This window comes from Callorhinus ursinus, unplaced genomic scaffold (genome assembly GCF_003265705.2).
Source record: "Callorhinus ursinus isolate GAN/ISIS: 27379988/994484 unplaced genomic scaffold, GSC_fseal_2.0 scaffold40, whole genome shotgun sequence".
In the NCBI taxonomy this organism is placed as follows: Eukaryota; Metazoa; Chordata; class Mammalia; order Carnivora; family Otariidae; genus Callorhinus; species Callorhinus ursinus.
This window is the reverse complement of record NW_027397102.1, coordinates 1,751,272-1,777,074: the sequence shown is the minus strand read 5'-3', so window position 1 is coordinate 1,777,074 and position 25,803 is coordinate 1,751,272. Positions and strand designations below refer to the sequence as shown.

The 25,803-nt window shown below is 38.0% G+C and overlaps 1 protein-coding gene across 3 annotated transcripts in view; it reads right to left on the bottom strand.

The window, feature by feature from the left end:
* Positions 1-25,803, bottom strand: part of UPRT (uracil phosphoribosyltransferase homolog) — a 107,089-nt gene that overhangs the window by 40,636 nt on the left and 40,650 nt on the right. Inside the window, exons 7-8 of one of the 3 annotated variants that reach the window (XR_012374801.1) lie at positions 11,513-11,670; positions 117-1,207 (exon numbers count right to left, since the gene is read on the bottom strand). Coding sequence is in view for 2 of the 3 variants with exons in the window: in XM_073880890.1 (XP_073736991.1) it covers positions 1,159-1,207 (49 nt within the window). In the remaining variant the exon portion in view is untranslated. Of the gene's footprint in view, positions 1-116; positions 1,208-3,410; positions 11,671-25,803 lie in introns of those variants that run through there. The other 2 variants (XM_073880890.1, XM_073880892.1) reach the window with 2 other exon arrangements.

The following is a 25,803-nucleotide window of genomic DNA, read 5'->3' as shown; positions in this document are numbered from 1 at the left end:
GAGAACTTATTTTTTTTTCTTGCTACTTTTTAGGGTTTTTTTCTTTATCAGTATATTTTGCAAATTTAATTATAGTATATGTCAGTATTGTCCTGCTTGTATTGATTTTGATGCAAGTTCTCTGTTCCTCCTGAATCTGGATGTCTGTTTCCTTCCCCAGATTAGGGAAGTTTTCAGCTTTAGTTTCCCGAAGATTTTCTATCCCATTTCCTCTCTCTTCTTCTGACTCTGTATTATGAATGTTATCACATTTGATGGAGTCAGTGAGTTCCCCAAGTGTATTCTCATGTTACATAAGTCTTCTTTCTCTCTTTTATTCAGCTTCATCATTTTCCATTATTTTGTCTTCTATATTGATATAGGAAAGCCATTATTAGGGTTTGAGGCCGATGGCTGAGAAAGAATTCTTGAGACGTCTTTGGTGCAAAAAGATGATTTTAAAACATGGGGACAGGACCTGTGGGCAGAAAGAGCTGCACCAGGGTCATAAGGAGTGGCCCATTATATATTTTCAAGTTGGGAAGTGGTTAGGGATAGCATAAGTCTCTAAGGAATTTTGGAAGCAAGGTTTCCAGGACCTTGAGCAGGCTAGCTGTTGTTGGGGAAAGGTCATTTATTACTGTATAATAAAACCTTAGTCATGAGACCCTTCAGATGTATATCGGTGGGCCATATGCTTGGAGGATGATTTGTCAACACATATCTTGTGGGGGTTAGAGATAAAGGAAGTTTCCAAAGGAATTTTTATACGTTAAAGTAGACTTACAGGATCCTGGTTGGGGGTGGGGAGGTGGTCAGACTAGGATTGCCTTTTGCCCTTAGCAAAGTATTAACATTGAGGCAGTTGAGTCCCTAGAGGAATGTCACTCTGCCTGTTTCAAGGACTAGTCAATGGGCTGTAGGTAGTAAGGAAATTTAATAATTTTTCTTCTGCATTTGTTTCCCACATCATTCCCCCCTGAACAATTTTGACCCTTAAATCTTTAAGGTTATTGAGGGTGGAAGGTCTCATCTTCTATAACTTCTTCCTTCTGAATAGGGGCATAGAGATGTCCCTACCTATGGTTCAACATTGGTCAGTTGAGGCTTATATAGATATAGGAGTTACAAAAGGCAGAGGCAGCTGAATCCAATGGAGACTGCTCGTGTGGATCTTACCAAGTGGAAAGGATCATCTGTTGGCTTGAAGTTATGGCAGTGAAGGAATCTGGGCAGCAGGTGGAGAGACATGGGAGAAAACAGCAAAACATGATTAGTGTAACAAAAAGAAAAAGAGTCCTTTGATAGTTGACAAAAAATCCTTTTCTAGCCCAGGAGTTTAATCAATCATTAAAGGAAAGACAGGGATTGTTTAAAGTGCCAATTTGAGTATTTATGTCAGAAACCCAGAAATATTTTGTGGTAATCTGGAACATATACATAGCATTTTGTTTTTATGACAGCACACATTCCACCTTGTGCAGCAGTTAATCTAATGCCTTTCTATTTTGTAAAACTGCTTTAAGCATTTGTGTTACTTCAGTATTTAGTAGAGAAATGCTATTTTGAGTATCATGTAGGGCCTTGACTGTGTACTTATTAAAAGCTTCCATGTGCCAAAAAACACCCTCCAGTCCCAAAGAGGGAACAAAAATGGATGTTAGTTGGCCATACCAATGAGACAGAGAACATGTCCACCATTGTTTTAAATTTGGAAGGTTGGCTGGGTTGGTAATGATTTTAATAATACGTCGGTGCATCCAGGCAAAACCCAGAGTACAGTGGCCTATCTAGCCTGGGGGAAGCCGTGAACACACGTTAGAGCCATATATAGCCACTGGGTCCTGTTAGGAGACAGTCATCTAATTCTGGGCCTCCTTTAACTGCAGTCAAGATATCAAGGGCTATTCAGTTTTGGAGGGCCATCTTTTGAATATGTAATAAAATACAGTCTATTGTTAGTTTGTAGGGACCAAGGGAATCCAAATCTAGGGATAATTTTTCTTAGAAAAGTTTTTGTCACCTCTGTGGCCTTTTTACCCAAAGCAGTGGCCTGGTGTAAATTCTGTATTACTTTCATTGGTTCCTAAGGTCATATCCTTTGATGTCCTTTGAGGTGAATTACAGCTACCTCCTTAGGTAGGTGTACAGCCTTCAGAAGAGTAATAATTTCAGGCCCATATTGATTGGGGAGTTATGGCTTGATAATAATCCCCTTTTCTTTCAAATTGCTCCATGGACATGTAGGACTAGGGAAGCACATTTGGAGTCAGTATAAATATTAATTTTTTTAAAGATAGAGACAGAGTAAGAGAGGGAACACAAGCGGGGGAGTGGGAGAGGGGGAAGCAAGCTTCCCGCAGAGCAGGGAGCCCAATGCAGGGCTCGATCCCAGGACCCTGGGATCATGACCTGAGCCGAAGGCAGACACTTAATGACTGAGCCACCCAGGCGCCCCTAAATATTAATTTTTAAGGCTTTGGCAATTGCAAAGCACGAGTGAGCACTATAGCATACCCAGCTTTTCTTATTCTCTTTTCCATAAAACTATTGCCATCAGTAAACCAACTGTCATCTGTATTTTCAATAGGAGCATCTTTTAAATCTGGTTGACTAGCATAAACAAGATCAATAACCTCTGAACAGTTATGCTCTATAGAAGTATGATGGTCAGGTCCAGGCATAAGGGTAGCTGGGTTTAAAGTCTGACAGGTTTCAAGTATTATGTCAGGCATATTTTAAAGTGTAGCCTGGTATTTAATAAGTCAGCCTCCCATCATCCTTTGGTGGCCTTTGATTTCTAAGACACTCTGGACCTGATGTGAAGTCATTAGTCAAGGACTGTCCCATAGTGAGCTTTGAGGCTCTTTTCACCCGGAGGGCTGTTCTGTGCTTGGCTAAAGCCTTTGTTTGCAATTGTACCTCAATAGGATAAATATGACTATGAGGGATGAAACCATCAAGAAGCCCTTTTTGTTTGAGGTCCAGCGTTAACAATATCCTAATTATAAGGAATCACTGGCAAGTGGGAGAAGACTTATCAAGAGATAAGGGCATCCCCAAGTGTATCATCCATTCCAAGCATAAAGAAAGTGGGGTCATCCATTACCTCCATAAGCCCATAGTTAACCCTGTGGAGTGTGGTATGCTCTGGCTTTTAAGGAGCAATTTCTTCATCCCAGCCACGTAGAATTGGTCAAGGTGCTAGATGAGTTATACAATCGTTGGGGAATCAATCCCATTTCCCAGCTGTTTAAATAATCATGTGCCCATGGGGTCCTGTTATTATCTCCACAGAGTAACAAGCAAGAAGACTGTCTATACATGAGCTATTATGCTAATTTCTCTGACGTTTACCTCAAGTTGTCTAGCTTAGGTAAACAACACACATTTACTTTTTTTTTTAAGATTTTATTTATTTATTTGACAGAGACACAGCGAGAGAGGAAACACCAGCAGGGGGAGTGGGAGAGGGAGAAGTAGGCTTCCTGCTGAGCAGGGAGCCCAACGTGGGGCTCAATCCCAGGACCCTGGGATCATGAACTGAGCCGAAGGCAGATGCTTAACGACTGAGCCACCCAGGCACCCTATAACACACATTTAAAGACAATCAGATCTAGAATTTAACATCCACAAAGGTGTGTTACTGAAACATAATTTTTCTCTCTAAACCTCATTTTTAATCAGAGGTAACCAAATCAGGACTAATTTATTTGCAAAACAATTTCAGTTTTAACAAACTTGGCCTAATCATTTACATAAGCTCAGCAAGAATAATGATTGATCATATAGATCTTTTAGAATCTGCTTTGCTAAAACTTTTATAAGGAATCTCTAGGCTGAACTTTTAGTAGCCTCTCCAGGCCAGAACTTGCCATCAGACATGCCTGTGATAACTGTAGATTTGGGCAGATTCCTCTTCATGAGGTCCCCATTATATCCTGAGGTTCCTGCACCTGCCAGGAAGTGACATTCTTTACTCACCTGGTGAGGCTGCTGGGAATTCTGTAAGCAAGGCATCAGGCCAACATTTCCATGGGGCTTTATGGCTCCAGGTTTCCTAAAGTCAACCTTAGTTCCTTAAAGCTGTTTGGTCATATCTGAGTCTATGCATGCCTCTCTCAAATATGACATTCCAGTCAAACCTTGGTAAAATAACCAGTGTTTCCATTGACATCCTATTACAAGGAGAACAGATTCTTCCTCAACTTACGCAAATGACTATGATTGCCATGAAAGAAAGACTACTTACTGAGACCTTTTGAATTTTGGAGGGTTCAGGTAAAGAGAAAAGTTAAATGCTTCAATTTGTTCACAAATGAATACTTTTTCACCTTTCTGTAAGTCATAGATATCTTAAGAGAAAGTTTCCTTAATCTGGAAGAGTAAACATTAGAGAACCAGCAATGTTTCAAACAAGAGTCACAAAACTATAGTCATCTATTTTTTTATTAAAGTATAATGTATTATTTCCTCAGGGGTACAGGTCTGTGATTCATCAGTCTTACATAATTCACAGCACTCACCATAGCACATACCCTCCCCAATGTCCAATATCCAGCCACCCCATCCCTCCTCCATCACCCAGCCACCCCCCTCCACTCCAGCAACCCTCAGTTTGTTTACTGAGATTGAGTCTCTTATGGTTTGTCTCCCTCTCTGGTTTCATCTTGTTTCATTTTTCCCTCCCTTTCCCTATGATCCTCTGCCTTGTTTCTCAAATTCCACATGTCAGTGAGATTATATGATAATTGTCTTTCTCTGATTGACTTATTTCGCTTTAGTTCATTGAGTCCCAGATTACTAATTCTTGTTCAGTTTGAATGCAGCTTTTACTTAGTTCTGGAAAATCTTACCCATTTCAGTTTTATGATCTTAAAGATATTGAATACCTGTATTGTCCTAAAAGTCCTTTATATGAATCTCCTTGAAGATGAAACTCATTTTGCAAGACAATAACAATTATAAATGACAAAAACTCAGAAATGGACATCGTTAATGATCTGATATGAGAGTTCATTATGATGTGATTGACAAGGAAACTCTCTGTGACACATAACACTTCAATAGCCAGAATATTGAGTGATGATGACCTTACACCAGAATGTAACATACCAAACAAACAAGCCTAATTAGTCAGTGAGACTTTGATGATCTAAACCTTGAGGAACTTTGTTAAAACCTTAGAAAGTTTTAAAGCACATACCTAAATAGGATTAGGGATGTTAAAGACTTGATAAAGGGAAAACATAGAAACTGGTTTTTCTGGGCAGGCAAAAATAAAACAGCTGTTTACATTTTAATAAAAGTTCTATTTGAGACATAATAAAAATTTTAAATATCAGTACATACAAAAATAACTAGATTTTCTATGATAGAAGTAATGCATGCCCATGGTTTTTAAAAAATCAAACAGAAATGAACAGCCCAATTTAAAAATGCATAAAATATCTGAACAGATATGTTACCAAAGTAGACATACAAATGGCAAACAGCATATGAAAAGATGCTCAATACCATACATCATTATGGAATTACAAATCAAATCAACAAGATACCACTACACACCTATTAGAATGGCAGAAATTCAAAATACTGACAGTACCAATGCTAGTGAGGATGTGGAGCAACAGGAACTCTCATTCATAGCTGGTGGGACTGCAGAATGGTACAATCACTTTGGTAGACAGTTTGGTAGTTTATATAAAACTAAACACTCTTGGGTGCCTGGGTTTATTTGGAGGAGGCCTATTTAGATAATTATCATGTGGTGTGTCAGGAGAGAGTTTATTAGCTGACCCATTCAGGCAAACACATTCTCCAAGAGGCCCTTAGGTCGGGGTCCTGGTGTAGAGCAACGAAGGCCTAGGTATAGCAATGAAAGTACCCTGGGTCCATTTGCCCAATATATTTCCTGCAGAGGAGATCTAACTGATAGATCCCACTGAGGCCATGCAGTGTTACAGGAGCTTAGTCCTTTCCTAAGTTTTGCAACCCAAATTGTTTCCAGTGGGTTAAAAAGCATCCCAAGGGAAAGTCCTTGGGAACTGAAGAAAAGAGAAGGTCCATTATCTAGAAAATCCCCCCCCCCCCAACTCCCGGGTGGCGTCCCACACGGGATATGTCAGAGGTTCCTGGTGTCAAAGCGACCTGAGGCGTCCCCTGAACAAAACCGCTATGACCACTGCCACAAAGGACCAAACACTGCCCACTGCAAGCAAGGAGAATCTCTGCAGATGACTGGCCTGAAGGATAAAACAGCCAAAACACAACAGCAGAGTACACCCTGCATACATTAGAGACACTGAGACACTCCCTACAGCATCAGACCCTGGACACTACATGGCCTCTTCTTCATAAAGTTATTACTTTCAGGAGAAGGAGACATAACTGGCTTTTCTAACACGGAGAAGAAAGTAGAGACTTAGACAAAATGCCAAGATGGAGGAATTCATCCCAAATGAGAGAACAAGATAAGGCCACAGCCAGAGATGTAAGGGAAACAGATATAAGTAACATGCCTGATGGAGAATTTCAAGCAAAAATCATAAGGATACTCACTGGGCTTGAGAAAACAATGGGAGACATCAGTGAGACTCACTGCAGAGATAAAAGAGTCAAAAAAGAATCAATCAGAAATGAAGAATGCAATAAATGAGATTGGAAACAGGCTCGATGCAATGAACAGCAGGGTGAAGCAGAGGAATGAATTAATGATATATGATGTGGGAAACAAAGGCAGAAAAAATTATTAAATTTCCTTACTACTTACAGCCCATCGACAAGTCCCTGAAACAGGCAGAGTGACATTCCTCTAGGGACTCAACTGCCTCAATGTTAATACTTTGCTAAGGGCAAAAGGCAATCCTAGTCTGACCACCTCCCCACCCCCAACCAGGATCCTGTAAGTCTACTTTAACGTATAAAAATTCCTTTGGAAACTTCCTTTATCTCTAACCCCCACAAGATATGTGTTGACAAATCATCCTCCAAGCATATGGCCCACCGATATACATCTGAAGGGTCTCATGACTAAGGTTTTATTATACAGTAATAAATGACCTTTCCCCAACAACAGCTAGCCTGCTCAAGATCCTGGAAACCTTGCTTCCAAAATTCCTTAGAGACTTATGCTATCCCGAACCACCTCCCAACTTGAAAGTATATAATGGGCCACTCCTCATGACCTCATTGCAGCTCTTTCTGCCCATGGGTTCTGTCCCCATGCTTTAATAAAATCATCTTTTTGCACCAAAGACGTCTCAAGAATTCTTTCTCAGCCATCAGCCTCGAACCCTAATAATGGCTTTCCTATATCAATATAGAAGACAAAATAATGGAAAATGATGAAGCTGAATAAAAGAAAGAAGACTTATGTAACATGAGAATACACTTGGAGAACTCACTGACTCCATCAAATGTGATAACATTCATAATATAGTCAGAAGAAGAGAGAGGAAATGCGATAGAAAATCTTCGGGAAACTAAAGCTGAAAACTTCCCTAATCTGGGGAAGGAAACAGACATCCAGATTCAGGAGGAACAGAGAACTTGCATCAAAATCAATACAAGCAGGACAATACTGACATATACTATAACTAAATTTGCAAAATATATTGATAAAAAAATCTTAAAAGTAGCAAGAAAAAATAAGTCCTCAACTTACAAGGGAAGACCCATCATAAGCCTACCTGGAGATTTCCAAAAGAAACTTAGGCAAGCCAGAAGGGAGTGGCATGGCATATTCAAAGTGCTGAAGGGGAAAAGTCTGCAGCCAAGAATATTCTATCCGGCAAGGCTATCATTCAGAATAGTAGAGAAAGTTTCCCAGACAAACAAAAATGAAAGGACATCATTACAACTATACCAGCCCTGCAAGAAATATTAAAGGGGACCCTTTGAGTGGAAGGTAAAGACCAAAAGTGAAAAAGACAAAAAAGGATCAGAGAAAATCTCCAGAAACACTGACAAAAGAAGTAATAAAATGGCACCAAATATATATCTACCAATAATTACTCTGAATTTAAATAGAATAAATGCTCCAAAGACTCCAATCAGAATGGATGATAAAACAAACCAATATATATGCTGCCTATAAGAGACTCATTTTAGAGCTGAAGACACGTTCAGACTGAAAGTGAGGGGATGGAAAACATTTATCACAGGAAAGGATGTCAAAAGAAAGCTGGAGTAGCTTATATTGGGCAAACTAGACATTAAAACAAAGACTGTATTGAACAACATGGTGAGAGTGGACATCCCTGTCATGTTCTTGACCTTAGAGGAAAAGCTCTCAGTCGAAGGTGATATTCACTCTGGGTCTTTCCTATATGGCTTTTATGATGTTAAGGTATGTTCCTCTATCCTTACATGGCAGAGGGCTTTTATCAAGAAAGGATCCTGTATTTTGTCAAGTGCTTTTTCTGCATCTATTGGATCATATGGTTCTTGTCCTTTCTTTTATTAATGTGGTGTATCATATTGATTTGTGGATGTTGAACCACCCTTGAAGCCCAGAAACAAATCCCACAAAGCCCAAACAAATAAAAAGAATAATCTTTTTAATGTACTATTGAATCCTATTAGCTAGTATCTTGGTGAGAATTTTTGCATCCATGTTCATCAGGGATATTGGTCTGTAATTCTCCTTTTTAGTGGGGTCCTTGTCTGGTTTTGGGATCAAGGTAATGCGGCCTCATAGAACGAGTCTGGAAGTTTTCCTTCCATTTCAATTTTTTTGGAACAGTCAGAAGAATATGTATTAACTCTACTTTAAATGTTAGGTAGAATTCCCCTGGGAAGCCATCCAGCCCTGGACTCTTGTTTCTTGGGAGATTTTTGATGACTGATACAATTTCTTTGCCGGTTATGGGTCTGTTCACATTTTCTATTTCTTCCTGTTTCAGTTGTGGTAGTTCATATGTTTCTAGGAATTTATCCATGTCTTCCAGATTGCCTAATTTGATGGCATATAATTGCTCATAATATTCTCTTATAATTGCTTGTATCTCTGGGGTATTGGTTGTGATCTCTTTCATTCCTGATTGATTGATTGATTGATTTTTATTTAGGTTCTTTTTTGTTCTTTTTTTTTTTTTTTTTGAGAAGTCTAGCCTAGGGGTTTATCAATCTTAGTAATTCTTTCAAAGATCCAGGCCCTAGTTTCATTGCTCTGTTCTATCGGGTTTTTTAAATTTCTATAGCATTGATTTCTGTTCTAATCTTTATTATTTCTCTTCTTTTGCTAGATTTAGGCTTTATTTGCTGTTCTTTTTCCAGCTCCTTTAGGTTGCATATTTGAGACTTGCTTCTTGAGGAAGCCCTGTAATTGCACTACTAGGTATTTATCCAAATGATACAAAAATAGTGTTTCAAAGGGGCACATGGACTCCAATGTTTATAACAGCAATGTCCACAATAGCCAAAATATTTAAAAAGCCCAGATATCCATTGGTAGATGAATGGATATAGAAGATGTGGTGTATATACAATGGAATATTACTCAGGCATCATAAAGAATGAAATCTTGCCATTTGCAATGACGTGGATGGAACTAAAAGGTATTATGTTAAGGGAAATAAGTTAGAGAAAGACAAATACCATATGATTTCAATCATATGTGGAATTTAAGAAACAAAACAGATGAACATAGGGGAAGGGAAGGAAAAATAAATAAGATAAAAACAGAGAGGGAGGCAAACCATAAGAGACTCTTAACTATAGGAAAAAAAAACAGTGTTGCTGGAGCAGAGGTGAGGGGGTGGGGTAACTAGGTGATGGGCATTAGGAGGGCACTTGATGGAATGAGCACTGGGTGTTATATGCAACTGATGAATCACTAAATTCTTCCCCTGAAACTAATAATACACTATATGTTAACAAAATTGAATTTAAATAAAAAATTAAAATTAAAACAAAGAAAAAAACTATAACAAAAGATGAAGAAGGTCAGGATATCATAATAAAGGGGTCTATCCAAAAAGAAGATGTAATAATTGTAAATATTATGCACCCAAAAGGGAGCACCCAAATATGTAAAACATTTAGTAACAAACATAAAGGAAATAATGGATAATAACAAATTAATAGTAGGAGACTTTAATACCCACCTTACATCAATGGACAAATCACCTACACAGAAAATAAACAAGGCAACAATGGCTTTGAATGACATACTGGACCAGATAAACTTATAAGATATATTCAAAACATTCCATCCCAAAAAAGCAGAATACACATTCTTTTCAAATGTACACGGGACATTCTCCAGAATAGATTACATACTAGGTCACAAATCAGGCCTCAACAAGTACAAAAAGACTGAGATCATACCCTGCATCTTTTCTGACCGTAATGCTATGAAACGAAGTCAACAACAAGAAAAAATTTGGAACGACCACAAATACATGTAGGCTAAGCAACATGGTACTAAACAATGAATGGGTCAATATGGAAATCAAGGGAAATAAAAAACAAAAAAAGTATGCAAGCAATTGAAAATGAAAACACAAGGATCCAAAACCTTTGGAATGCAGCAAAAGCAGTCCCAAGAGGGATGTATATAGCAATACAGGCCTACCTTAAGAAGCAAGAAAACTTTCAATTAAAAATCTAACCTTACATGTAAAGGAGCTACAAAAAGAGCAATATATGAATCCTAAAGCCAGCAGAACAAGGGAAATAATAAAGATTAGTGCAGAAATAATTGATACAGAAACTGAAAATAAAAAACAATAGAACAGACCAATGTAACCAGGAGGTTGTTCCTAGAAAAATTACTAAAATTTATAAACCTCTAGCCAGGCTTATCAAAAAGAAAAGAGAAAGGACCCCAAAAAATAAAATCACAAATAAGAGAGGACAGATAACCAACACCACAAACATACAAACAATAATAAGAGAATATTAGGAAAAACTATATGCCAACAAATTGGATAATTTAAAAATGGATAAATTCCTAGAAATGTATAAGCTACCAAAACTGATACAGGAAGATAGAAAACTTGAAAACCAATAACCATCAAAGAAATAGAATCATTAATCAAAAATATTCCTACAAACAAAAGTCCCAGGCCAGATGGCTTCCCAGAAGAATTATACCAGACATTTAAAGAAGAGTTAATATCTATTATTTTTAAACTATTCCAAAACATAGAAAAGGAAGGGCAACTTCCAAATTCATTCTATGAGGCCAGCATTACCCTAACACCAAAGCCAGATAAAGACTCCACTAAGAAAGAGAATTACAAACCACTATCCCTGATGAACATGGATGCAAAATTTCTCAATAAAATACTAGCAAACGAAATCCACCAATACATTAAAAGAATCATTCACCATGACCAAGTGAGATTTATTCCTGAGTTGCAAGGGTGGTGCAGTAGTTGCAAATCAATCATTATGATACACCACATTAATAATAGAAAGGATAAGAAACATGATCATCTGAATAGATGCATAAAATGCATTTGACAAAGTTCAACATCCATTCATTATAAAAACCCTCATCAAAGTAGGTTTAGAGGAAACATACCTGAACATAATATAGGTCATCTATTTAAAACCCACAGCTAACATCATAGTCAATGGGGAAAAACTGAGAGCTTTTCTTCTATGGTCAGGAACAAAACAGGGATGTCCACTCTCACCATTGTTATTTACCATAGTATGGGAAGTTCCATCCACAGCAATCTGACAACAAAAAGAAATAAAAGGCATTGTGTAAGATTGTTGAATCACAGATCTGTACTTCTGAAACAAATAACGCAACATATTTTAAGAAAAAAGAAAAAGAAGAAGATAGCAGGAGAGGAAGAATGAAGGGGAGTAAGTCAGAGGGGGAGACGAACCAGGAGAGATGATGGACTCTGAAAAACAAACTGAGGTTTCTGGAGGGGAGGAGGGTGGGGGGATGGGTTAGCCTGGTGATGGGTATTGAGGAGGGCACATTCTGCATGGAGCACTGGGTGTTATGAACAAACAATGAATCATGGAACAGTACACCAAAACAAATTATGTAATATATGATTAACATAACAATAAAAAAATTTAAAAAAAAAGAAATAAAAGGCATCTCAACTGACAATGAAGTTGTAAAATTTCACTATTTGCAGATGAGGTAATACTCTATATAGAAAACCCAGAAGACTCCACCAAAAAACTGATAGAAGTGAGGAGCTAAAATGGTGGCATTAGGAGGACCCTAGGCTTGCTTCATCTCTTGAAAACAGCTAGATAAATATCAAATCATTTTGAATACCCAAGAGATCAATCTGAGGACTGACAGAACAAACTGCACAACTAGAGGGAGAGTGGAGGCCACATCATAGAAGGTAGGAGGTGCAGTGATGTGATTTGGGAGATAAAAGGATCCCATGTGCTATGGAGGTGAGGGAGCCCTGCTCACAGAGAGAGGTAAGGGGTGGGGGAGCACACAGGGGATTGCACATGAAAAACACTTCCCCCAAAGCCATTGACTAGGAAATCAGAGAAGCTGATTTTCATGAGTTTTTACAACCAGCAGGGCTCAAAGATGAGTTTTAGTGGTCCACAGCATAGTCAGTGGATGTTGCAGTGCTCCTGTGGAGAAGGAGGGCAGATAGCCCAGTAACAGAGGGCATGATCCGAAGATGCCCTGGGATGCACTGGGAGGGACAGTTCCCCCTTTCTGGACCACATCTGTAAGAGGTGGCATTGCATCTCTGGGTACAAAAGGGTCTGTGGGTGCCATTACCCTGTCCTGCCACTCAGCATAGGTGCAGAGACATCCACTTAGGGCGGCTAACCTGGATACAGCTCTTTGTTGCACTTTACTCCGAAATCCACGCCCCTACACTTTGTTGTGACTGCCCTTCTGGGACAAACCTGCATCAGACTGAGAGCAGCAAGACCATCACCCAGAGTAGGAGTGCCAGTCCCCGCTATACTAGGTCACTAAAGTTTATTGTTTTAAAACAGCCATTTTACCTGGAATAGAACACAGGTACACTGTGCTGCCAGGTGGGCAGACAGCCCAGACACAGAGAGGGTGAAGGCAGGAATATGAGGGATGCCTGGAACACACAAGAGGAGACTGTTTGCTCTTCTGAAAAGGCTAACCAGACAGCAATGGGTGCAAACTCCCATCTCCAGGACTAGGGAGGGCTGGAGCCATTTCTATACCCTACCCCTCAGGATAAACTAGCTTCAGTAAGCAGAAAAGCACCAACAGTGGTGACCTATAATGCTTACACCAAACCCTGCCCCCCTGTGCTCTGCAGGTGCTGCTTTTCTAGGGAAAGTGTATCTCAGACCCAGAGCAGCAGGACCCTCCCCCAGAAGACCAGCACAACCCCAGTCCACCCCACAGACACCTTGTCTACTGACCATAGTTCTGCAAAGCTTCAGCTCTAATAGAAATAGCACTGGGCCTCTTATAACAAGCAGACCAGAGGACACCTAGTTAAAACTCACCATACTCTGGCCATGTCCAAACACTCCCCACTGCAGGCAAGGAGAAACTGCAGAGCACTGACCTGAGGGAAAGAACAACCAAAACACAGTAGCAGAGTGCACACAGCATACAACAGAAATACTTCCGGAAGCACAAGGCCTTAGCAGTATATGACCTCTTCTTTCTAAAGCCATTAATCTCAGGATCAGAAACTATGACAGGATTTTCTAACAAACAAAAGAATAGAGAGACCTAGACAAAATGCCATGATGGAGGCATTCATCCCAAAAGAAAGAACAAGAAAAGGTCACAGCAAGGATTTTACTCGAAACAGATATAATATGACTGATCCAGAATTTGCAGCAATCATAAGGATACTAGCTGGGCTTAAGGAAAGCACAAAAGACATGAAGGAGTCCCTTACTGCAGAGATAAAAGACCTAAAAACTAGTCAGGCCAAAATAAAAAATCCTATAACCAAGATATGAAACTGACTGGATGTAATGACAAGGATGGAAGAAGAGGAAGAATAAGTGAAATAGAAGACAAAATTATGGAAAATAACAAAGATGAAAAGAAGAGGGAAAAAATATTGGCTCACAAATGTAGAGTTAGGGAACTCAGTGACTCCATAAAGCAAAGTATCACTAGTACCATAGGAGTCCCAGAAGAAGAGAGGGGAAAAGTGGCAGAAGGTTTATTTAAGCAAATTATAGCTGAAAACTTCCCCTAATCTGGGGAAAAAAACAGACAACCAATCTAGGAAGTAGAGTGAACTCCCATCAAAATCAACAAAAGCTAGACATCACCAAAAGATCATAATTAAATTTACAAAATATAGAGATAAAAAAATTTTAATGGCACCAAGACAAAGCAAATATTCAACTTAAAGGGAAGACAAATAAGCTTAGCAGCAGACCTCTCCATAAAATCTTGGGAGGCCAGAAGGGAGTAGAATGATATATTCAATGTGCTGAATGGGAAAAATATGCAGCCAAGAATACTCTATCCAGCAAGGCTGTCATTCAGGGGAGACAGAAGGAGAAATAGAGTTTCCCAGAAAAACAAACACTAAAGGAGTTCATGACCACTAAACTAGACCTGCAAGACATATTTTGAAGGGAACTCTTTGAGTGGGAAAGAAAGATCAACAGCTAAAAGGACTAGAGAGGAACAGAGAAAAACTTCAGAAACAATAACAAAATAAGTAATAAAATGGAACTAAATTCATAACTGTCAATAATTTCTCTGAATGTGAATGGACTAAATGCTGCAATCAAAAGACAGGGTGTGAAAAGGGATAAAAAAGAAAAAACAAGACCCATCTAATTCTGCCTACAATAGAAGAAAGACAAATCAAGGAATCAATCCCATTTACAATTGCACCCAAAACCATAAATACCCAGGAATAAACATAACCAAAGATGTAAAGGATCTGTATTCTGAAAACTATAGAACACTTACGAAAGAAATGGAGGAAGACACACAAAAAATTGAAAAACATTCCATTCTCATGGATTGGAAGAGGAAATATTGTTAAAATGTCTATGCTACCCAGAGCAATCTACATTTTCAATGCAATCCCTATCAAAATACCATCAACATTTTTCACAGAACTGGAACAAATAATCCTAAAATTTGTATGGAACCAGAAAAGGCCCCAAATAGCCAAAGAAAGGTTGAAAAAGACAACCAAAGCTGGTTGATCACAATTCCAGCCTTCAAGCTCTATTACAAAGCTGTAATCATCAGGATAGTATGGTACTGGCACAAAAACAAACACATAGATCAACTGAACAGAATAAAGAACCCAGAAATGGACCCTCAACTCCATGGTCAACTAATCTTCAACAAAGCGGGAAAGAACATCCAGTGGAAAAAAGTCTCTTCAACAAATGGTGTTGGGAAAATTGGACAGCCACATGCAGAAGGATGAAACTGGACCATTTCCTTACACCATATACAAAAATAAACTCGAAATGGATGAAAGACCTAAATATAAGACAGGAATCCATCAAAATCCTGTAAGAGAACACAGGCAGCAACCTCTTTGACCTCAGCCACAGCAACTTCTTGCTAGACACGTCTCCAGAGACAAGGGAAACAAAAGCAAAAATGAACTACTGGGACTTCATCAAGATAAAAAGCTTTTGCACAGCAAAGGAAATAGTCGACAAAACTACAAGGCAACCTACAGAATAGGAGAAGATATTTGCAAATGTCTTATCAGATAAAGGGCTAGTATCCAAAATCTATAAAGAATTTATCAAAGTCAACACCCAAAGGAAAATAATCCAATCAAGAAATGGGCAGAAGGCATGAACAGACATTTCTCCAAAGAAGACTCAAATGGCTAACAGACACATAAAAAAATGCTCCACATCACTTGGCATCAGGGAAATACAAATCAAAACCACAATGAGATACCACCTCATACCAGTCAGAATGGCTAAAATTAACTCAGGAAACGATAGATATTGGTGAAGATGCGGAAAAAGGGGAACCCTCTTACACTGTTGGTGTGAATGCAAGCTGGTACACCCACTCTGGAAAATAGTATGGAGGTTTCACAAGAAGTTAAAATAGAGCTACCCTATGACCCAGCAATGGCACTACTAGGTATTTATCCAAAGGATACAAACATAGTGATTTGAGGGGGCAAGTGCACCCCAATGTTTATAGCAGCAATGTCCACAATAGCCAAACTATGGAAAGAGCCCAGATGTCCATTGACAGTTGAATGGATAAAGAAGAGGTGGTATATATACTGATGGAATATTACTCAGCCACCAAAAAAGAATGAAATCTTGCTATTTGCAATGATGTGGATGGAACTAGAGGGTACTATGATAAGGGAAATAAGTCAGTCAGAGAAAGACAAATATCATATGATTTCACTTATATGTGGAATTTAAGAAACAAAACAGATAAACATAGGGGAAGGGAAGGAAAAATAAAATAAGATGAAACCAGAGAGGGAGACAAGCCATAAAAGACTCTTAACTATAGAAAACAAATGGAGGATTGCTGGAGGAAAGGTGGGTGGAGGGATGCAGTAACTGAGTGATGGGCTTTACAGAGGGCACTTGATATAATGAGCACTGGGTGTTATATGCAACTGATGAATCACTTAACTCTAACTCTGAAAGTAATAATATACTATGTGTTAATTAATTGATTTTAAATAAAATGAATAATAAAAAATAAATGCTGCCTAAAAGAGACTCATTTTAGACCTAAAGACACCTGCAGACTGAAAGCGAGGGGATGAAGAAATATTTACCACACAAACAGCAGTCAAGAGAAAGCCAGGGTAGCAATACTTCTATCAGACATACTATATTTTATACCAAAGACTATAACAAAAGATGAGGAAGGGCACTATATCATAATGAAGGGGTCTATCCAACAAGAAGATCTAACAATTGTCAATATTTTTTCCCCAAAACTGGAGCACCCAAATATATAAAATACTTAATATCAAGCATAAAGGAATGCATTGATAATAATACAATAATCATAGGGGAATTTAATGCCCCACTTACATCAATGGACAGATCATCTAATCAGAAAATCAACAAGGAAACAATGGCTTTGAATGACACACTGGAGCAGATGGACTTAACAGATATATTCACCACATTTCATCCTAAAGCAACAGAATACGCATAACTTGTTAAGTGTACATAGGACATTCTCCAGAAAAGATCACCTAGGTCTCAAATCAGGCCCCAACAAGTACAAAAAGACTGCGATCATACCATGCATATTTTCTAACCACAACGCTATGAAAATTGAAGTCAACCTCAAGAAAAAATTTGGAAAGACTAAATACATGGAAATTAAAGAACATACAACTAAAGAATGAATGGGTCAACCAAGAAATCAAACAGGAGTTTAAAAATATACATTGCAACAAATAAAAATGAAAACACAACAGTCCAAAACCTTTGGGATGCAGCAAAAGCAGACCTAAAAGGGAAGTATATAGCAATACAGGCCTAACTCCCAAAGCAAGAAAAATCTGAAATAAGCAACCTAACCTTACACCCGAAGGAGATAGAAAAAGAACAACAAATGAAGCCTAAAGCCACCAGAAGAAGGGAACTAATAAATATTAGAGCAGAAATAATTGATATAGAAACAAACAAACAAACAAACAAACAAACAAAAAGAGCAGATCAATGAAACCAAGAGCTGGTTCTTCAAAAGAATTAATGAAATTGATAAACCCCTAGCCAGAGTTATCAAAAAAGAAAAATGAAAGGACCCAAATAAATAAACTCACAAATGAGACAGGAGAAATCACAACCAACACCACAGAAATACAAACAATTATAAGAGAATATTATGAAAAACCATATGCCCGGGGCACCTGGGTGGCTCAGCTGGTTAAGCAACTGCCTTTGGCTAGGTCATGATCCCAGGTTCCTGGGATCAAGCCCCACAGGGAGCCTGCTTCTCTCTCTCCCTCTGCCGCTCCCCCTGCTTGTGTTCTCTCGCTCTCTCTCAGGTGAATAAATAAAAGTCTTTAAAAGACCTAGAGAGATCAGAGGGAGAGGGAGAAGCAGACTCATCGCTGAGAAGGGAGCCTGATTCGGGGCTCGATCACAGAACCCTGAGACCATGACCTGAGCTGAAGGTAGATGCTTAACTGACTGAGCCACCCAGGCACCCCCCAAAATAAAATCTTAAAAAAAAAACCATATGCCAAAAGTTGGACAACCTAGAAGAAATGGATAAAATCCTAGAAATATATAAACTACCAAAACTGAAACAGGAACAAATAGAAAACTTGAAAAGTCCAATAACCAGCGAAGAAATTGAATCAGTAATCAAAAAATCTACCAACAGACAAAATTCCAGGGCCAGATGGCTTCACAAGGAAGTTCTACCAGACATTTAAAGAAGACTTTTATGCCTATTCATCTTGCACTATTCTAAAAAATAGAAATGGAAGGAAAACTTCCAAACACATTCTATGAGGCCAGTATTACCCTGATTCAAAAACCAGACAATGACTCCACTGAATAAACAACTACAGGACAATATCCCTGATAAACATGAACAAAAAGATTCTCAACAAAATACTAGCAACTAGAATCCAGGATTCAAGTTCTTCCAATCCATGAGCATGGAATGTCTTTCTATTTTTTTGTGTCAACTTCAATTTCTTTCATCAGTGTTTTATAGTTTCAGAGCACAGATCTTTTACCTCTGTGATAAGGTTTATTCCTAGGTATCTTATGGGATACCCAGGAATACATTACATGCAATCATTCCCCACAATCAGGTAGGACTTATTCCAGGGTTGCAAGGGTGGTTCAATATTTGCAAATCAATAAACATGGTACACCACATTAAAAAAAGAAAGGATAGGAAACATTTGATCCTCTCAACAGATGCAGAAAAAGCATTCGACCAAATACAACATCCATTCTTAATGGAAACCCTCACCAAAGTAGAGGGAACATAACTCTACATCATAAAGGCCATACACGAAAAACCCACAGCTAATATCCTCAATAGGGAAAAGCTAAGAGATTTTCCTTTATGGTCAGAAATAAGACAGGGATGTCCACTTTCACCACTATTACTTAATATAGTACTGAATGTCCTAGCCTCAACAATCAGATAACAAAAAGGAATAAAAGGCATCCAAATTGGCAAGGAAGGATTAAAACTTTCACTGTTTGCAGACATGATACACTATGTAGAAAATCTAAAAGATTCCACCAAGAAATTGCTAGAACTGATACATGAATTCAGTCAAGTGGCCGGATACAAAATCCATGTGCAGAAATTGTTGCAATTCTATACACCAATAATGAAGCAGCAGAAAGAGAAATCGAGGAATCGACCCCTTTTGCAATTGCACCAAAACCCATAAGATACCTAGGAATAAACCTAATCAAAGAGGTAAAAGATCTGTACTCTGAAAACTAAAACACTGATGAAAGAAATTGAAGATGACACAGAGAAATAGACATTCCATGCTCATGGATTGGAAGAACAAATACTGTTAAAATCTCTATATTACCCAAAGCAATCTACACATTTAAAGCAATCCCTATCGAAATCACCAGCATTTTTCACAGAGCTAGAACAAACAATCCTAAAATTTGTATGGAACCACAAAAGACCCCAAATAACCACAGCAATCTTGAAAAAGAAAAGCAAAGCTGGAGAAATTACAATTCTGGACATCAAGTTATATTACAAAACTGTAGTGAGCCAAACACTATATTATTAGCACAAAAGTAGACACACACATCAATGGAACAGAATAGAACACCCAGAAACGGACCCACAACTATATGGTCAAGTAATCTTCAACAAAGCAGAAAAGAATATCTAATGGGAAAAAAAAAGACAGGTTCTTCAACTAATGGTGTTGGAAAAACTGGACAGCAACATGCAAAAGAATGAAGCTAGAACTCTTTCTTACACCAAACACAAAATAAATTCAAAATGCATGAAAAACCTGAATGTGAGAAAGGAAACTATTAAAATCCTAGAGGAGAACACTGGCAGTAACTACTGTGACACTGGCAGTAGAAACTTCTTACTAGATACATCTCCCGAGGCAAGGGAAACAAAAGCAAAAATGAACTACTGGGACTTGATCAAGATAAAAAGTTTCTGCACAGCAAAGAAAACAACCAACAAAACTAAACGGCAGCCTCAGGAATGAGAGAAGATATTTGCAAATGACATATCAGAGAAAAGGCTAGTACCCAAAATCTATAAAGAACTTATCAGGGACACCTGGGTGGCTCAGTCGGTTAAGCGTCTGCCTTCAGCTCAGATCATGGTCCCAGGGTCCTGGGATCAAGTCCTGCATCTGGCTCCTTGCTCAGAGGGGAGCCTGCTTGTCCCGCTGCCTGTTCTGCCTGCAGCTCTCCCTGCTTGTGCTCTCTCTCTCTCTCTCTCTGACAAATAAATAAATAAATAAAATCTTCAAAAAAAAAAAACTTATCAAACTCAACATCCAAAAAACAAATAATCCAGTTAAAAAATGGGCAGAAGACATGAACAGACATTTTTCCAAAGAAAACATACAGATGACAACATGAGCACTGGGTGTTATATGCAACTAATGAATCATTGAACACTACATCAAAAACTAATGATACAGTGGCTAACTGAACATAATAAGACAAAAAAATTAAAGAAAAAGAAAAATTTTAAAATAATTTAAAAAAAGAAAACACATAGATGACTAACAGACACATGAAAAGTGCTCAAAATCACTCACCCTCAGGGAAATATAAATCAAACTACAATGAGATATCACTTCACACCTGTCAAAATGGCTAAAATTAATAACACACGAAACAAAAGATTTGGCGAGTATGTGTAGAAAGAGGAAACCCTCTTTCACTGTTGGTGGGGATGCAAACTGGTGAAACCACTCTAGAAAACAATATGGAGTTTCCTCAAAAAATTAAAAATAGAACTACCCTATGATTCAGCAATTGCACTACTAGGTATTTATCCAAGGGATACAAAAATACTGATTCCAATTGAAACATGCACCCCAATGTTTATAGCAGCATTATCAACAATAGCCAAATTATGGAAAGAGCCCAAATTTCCATCACCTGATGAAGGGATAAAGAAGATGTGGCATACACACACACACACACACACACACACACACACACACACACACACACAATGGAATAGTACTTAGCAATAAGAAAGAAATGAAATCTTGCCATTTGCAACAATGTGCATGGAGATAGAGTGTATTATGTTAAGCAAATTAAATCAGTCAGAGAAGGAGAAATACCATATGATTTCACTCATATGCAGAATTTAAGAAACAAAACAGGTGAGTATATCAGAAAAAAGAGAGAGGCAAACCATAAAACAGACTCTTTGTATTTACTTACTTACTTATTTGAGAGAGAGAATGAGGAGGGGCAGAGGAAGAGAGAGAATATCAAGCAGACTCCCTGCTGAGCATGGAGCCCAACGCAGGGCTCAATCCCACCACCCTGAGATTCTAACCTGAGCCAAAACCAAGAGTTGGATGCTCAACTGACTGAGCCACCCAGGTGCCTCTAAACAGACTCTTAACTATAGAGAACAACCTGAGCATTGTTGGAGGAGAGACAGGAAAGAGGATGGGTTAAATGGGTGATGGGTATTAAGGAGGGCACTTGTGATGAGTACTGACTGTTATATGTTTGATGAATCACTAAATTCTACTCCTGAAACTAATATTATACTGTATGTTAACTAACTGGAATTTAAATAAAAACTTGAAACTACAAAGAACAAAAAAGACATAGGGTGACTGCATGATTAAAAAACAGGACCCATATGTATTTTGCCTACAAGAGGCTCATTTCAGACCTAAATACACATGTAGATTGAAAGTGATGGGATGGAGAAACTTTTACCATACAAATGGATGTGAAAAGAAAGCAAGGTTGTGGCGCCTGGGTGGCTCAGTTGGTTAAGCGACTGCCTTCAGCTCAGGTCATGATCCTGGAGTCCCTGGATTGAGTCCCGCATCGGGCTCTCTGCTCAGCGAGGAGCCTGCTTCTCCCTCTAACCCTCCCCCCTCTCATGTACTCTCTCTCTCTGATTCTCGCTCTCTCAAATAAATAAATAAATCTTAAAAAAAAAAGAAAAGAAAGCAAGGGTAAAAATACTTATATCAGAAAAAATAGGGCTTAAAACAAAGACTATAACAAAAGACAAAGAAGGACACTATATAATCATTCAGGGAAAAATCCAACAAGAAGACATTAAAATTGTAAATATTTATGCACCCAACATGGGAGCACCCAAATTCTTAAAACAGTCAATAACAAACATAAAGGAAATATAGTAATACAATAATAGCAGGGGACTTTACACCCACTTACATCAATGGAGAAATCATCAAAACAGAAAATCAACAAAGAAACAGTAACTTTGTGTTTTTTTAAAATTTTATTTATTTGTGAGAGAAAAAAGAGAGAGAGCACAAGCAGGGGGAGTGGTAGGCAGAGGGAGAAGCAGGCTCCCCACTGAACAAGGAGTCTAATGGGGACTTGATCCCAGGACCCTGGGATCACGACTTGAACTGAAGGGAAATGCTTTACCAACTGAAACACCCAGGCATCCCAAGAAATAGTAACTTTGAATGACACATTGGACCAGATAGATTTAACATATTTTCAGAAATTTCCATCCTAAAACAGAAGAATACATATTCTTTACTAGTGTTCATGGAATATTCTCCAGAATAGATCACATAATAAGACACAAAACAAATCTCAACAAATTTAAAAAGATCAAATTCATTCCATGCATCTTTCCTGACCACAAAGCTATGAAACTTGAAATCAACCCCATCAGAAAAAAACTATAAAGAGCACAAATACATGGATTAAATAACATGCTACTAAGCATAAATGGGACAACAAAGAATCAAAGAGAAAATTTAAAAATACATGGGAAGAAATGAAAAGGAAAGAAACAAGGGCCCCAAATCATTGGAAGGCAGCAAAAGATGTCCTAAGATGGAATTTTAGCAATACAGGCCTACCTCAAGAAACAAGAAAAATCTCAAACAACCAAACCTTACACATAAAGGAGCTAAAAAAGAAGAATAAACAAAACTCAAAACCAGTAGAAAGAATGAAATAATGAAAGATTAAAGCAGAAATAAACAAAATAGAAACAAAAACAATGGAACAGACCAATGAAACCAGGAGCTGGTTCTTTAAAAAGATGAACAAAATTGATGAATGTTTAGCCAGACTCATCAGAAAAAGAGGAGGAGAGAGAGAGAGAGAGAGAGAGAGAGAAGACTCAAATAAATTAAATAATAATCAAATAAAAAATAAACTGACACTACAGAAATACAATTATAAGAGGATATTATGAAAAACTATATGCCAATAAAGTGGACAATCTAGAAGAAATGGATAAATTCCTAGAAACATATAATCTCCAAAAACTGAATCACTAAGAAATAGACAATTTGAACAGACCTATTATCAGCAATGGACTTGAATCAGTAATCAAAAAAATCCCAACAAAAAAAGTGCAGGATCAGATGGCTTCACAGGTGAATTCTACCAAACACTGAAAGGGGTTAATACCTATTCTTTTCAAAAATATTCTGAACAAGAGAAGAGGAAGTATGACTTGCAAATTTATTCTATGAGGTCTGTATTACACTGATACCAAAACCAGATAAAGACACTATTAAAAAAGAAAACTACAAGCCAATAGGACTGATACACGAATTCAGCAAATCACAGGATACAAAATCAACATACAGAAATCTGTTGCACTTCCTATACACTAATAATGAAGCACAACAGAAAGAGAAATCAAGGAATCAATCCCATTGCAATTGCACCAAAAACCATAAGAACCTAGGAATAAACCTAATCAAAGAGGTAAAAGATCTGTACTCTGAAAACTAAAACACTGATGAAAGAAATTGAAGATGACACAGAGAAATAGACATTCCATGCTCATGGATTGGAAGAACAAATACTGTTAAAATCTCTATATTACCCAAAGCAATCTACACATTTAAAGCAATCCCTATCAAAATCACCAGCATTTTTCACAGAGCTAGAACAAACAATCCTAAAAGTTCTCTGGAATCTCAAGAGACCCCAAACAGCCAAAGGAATCTTGAAAAAGAAATGCAAATCTAGAGTCAACACGGTTCCAGTCTTCAAGTTATATTACAAAGGTATAATGATCAAAACAGAATGGTACTGGCACAAAAACAGACACATGGATCAATAGAACAGAATAGAAAATCAAGAAATGAACCCACAACTATATAGTCAACTAATCTTTGACAAAGCAGGAAAGAATATCCAGTGGGAAAAATAATATCTCTTCAGCAACTAGTGGTTTTTGATTTGTAGTTACTATTAGTTTTGTATATAATGTGTTCGGTATATAGCAGTCTATATTAAGTTGATGGTCACTTAAGTTTGAACCCATCTTTACTTCTTCCTCCCCATACACATTTTAGGTATATGGTGTCATATTTTACATCCCTTTATTTTGTGAATGCCTTGACTGAATTTTTATAGAAATATTTATTTTTACTGCTTGTTTCCTACTTTTCATACTGTCACTTTTGGTCTTTCCTTTCCACTCAAGTGTTCCCTTTAATATTTCTTTTAGGGCTGGTTTAGTGGTCATGAATTCTTTCAGCTTTTGTTTGTCTGGGAAACTCCATTTCTCATTTTGATCTGAATGATAGTCTTGCTGGATAGAGTATTCTTGACTGCAGATTTTTCCCTTTCAGAACTTTTATCATGTCACTCTCTTCTGGCTTGCAAAGTTTCTGCTGAAAAAGCTGCTTATAACGTTATTATGGGGTTTCCCTTGTATGTAGCTGTCTTCTTTTCTCTTGCTGCTTTTAAAATTTTTTATCACTACTTTTTGCCATTTTGATTACTACGTGTCTTGGTGTGGACCTCCTTTGGTTGATTTTGTTGGGGGATCTCTGTGCCTTCTGGATCTGGATATCTGTTTCCTTCACTAGATTAGGGATGTTTTAAGCTACTATTTCTTCAAATAAATTTTCTCCCCCCTTTTTCTCTCTTCTCCCTCTGGGATCCCCATAATGCAAATGTCATTATGTTTGATGCAGTCACCACAATCCCTAAGTCTATTCTCATTTTGCATAATTCATTTTTCTGTCATTTGTTCAGCTTTATTACTTTGCATTACTCTGGATTCTAGTTCATTAATTCATTTTGCTTCTTCCAGCCTGCTATTTATTCCATCAACTGTATTTTTAATTTCATTTATTGTTCTTCATCTCTCATTGGTTCTTTTTTATGTTTTCTACCTCTTCTTAAGTTCTCACTGATTTCCTTCACTCTTTTCTCGAACACAGTGAATATCTGTATGACCATCACTTTAAATTCTCTATCAGGCATTTTATTTATATCTTCTTCACTTAAGTCTTTTGCTGTGGTTTTGTCCTGTCCTTTCATTTGTGATATATTCTTCAGTCTCCTCATTTTGCCTAACTCTCTATTTGTGTTAGGAAAGTCAACTATGTCTCTTGCTCTTGAAAGTAGTGGGCCAGACATACACTTTTAACTAGGTAACTCCAGCAGGAGGTGGAACTCCACAAAGATTGCACAGCTGACAGGGGAACTTCACAAAGTGTGCACATTTGGACAGGGGCACATTTTCACAAGCTGCGGGCATTGTCCTCTCCCACAGGGGACGTGCAGCCACCCTGTAGGCCTGAGCCAGGCCAGGCTGCTTGGCAAAGCATGTGCAGGCAAGGGATGTACTTTTTTTATTGTCTTTTTTTAATTATTAGTTTCAGAGGTAGAATTTAGTGACTCATCAGTTGCATATAACACCCAGTGGTCATTACATCAAGTGCCTTCCAC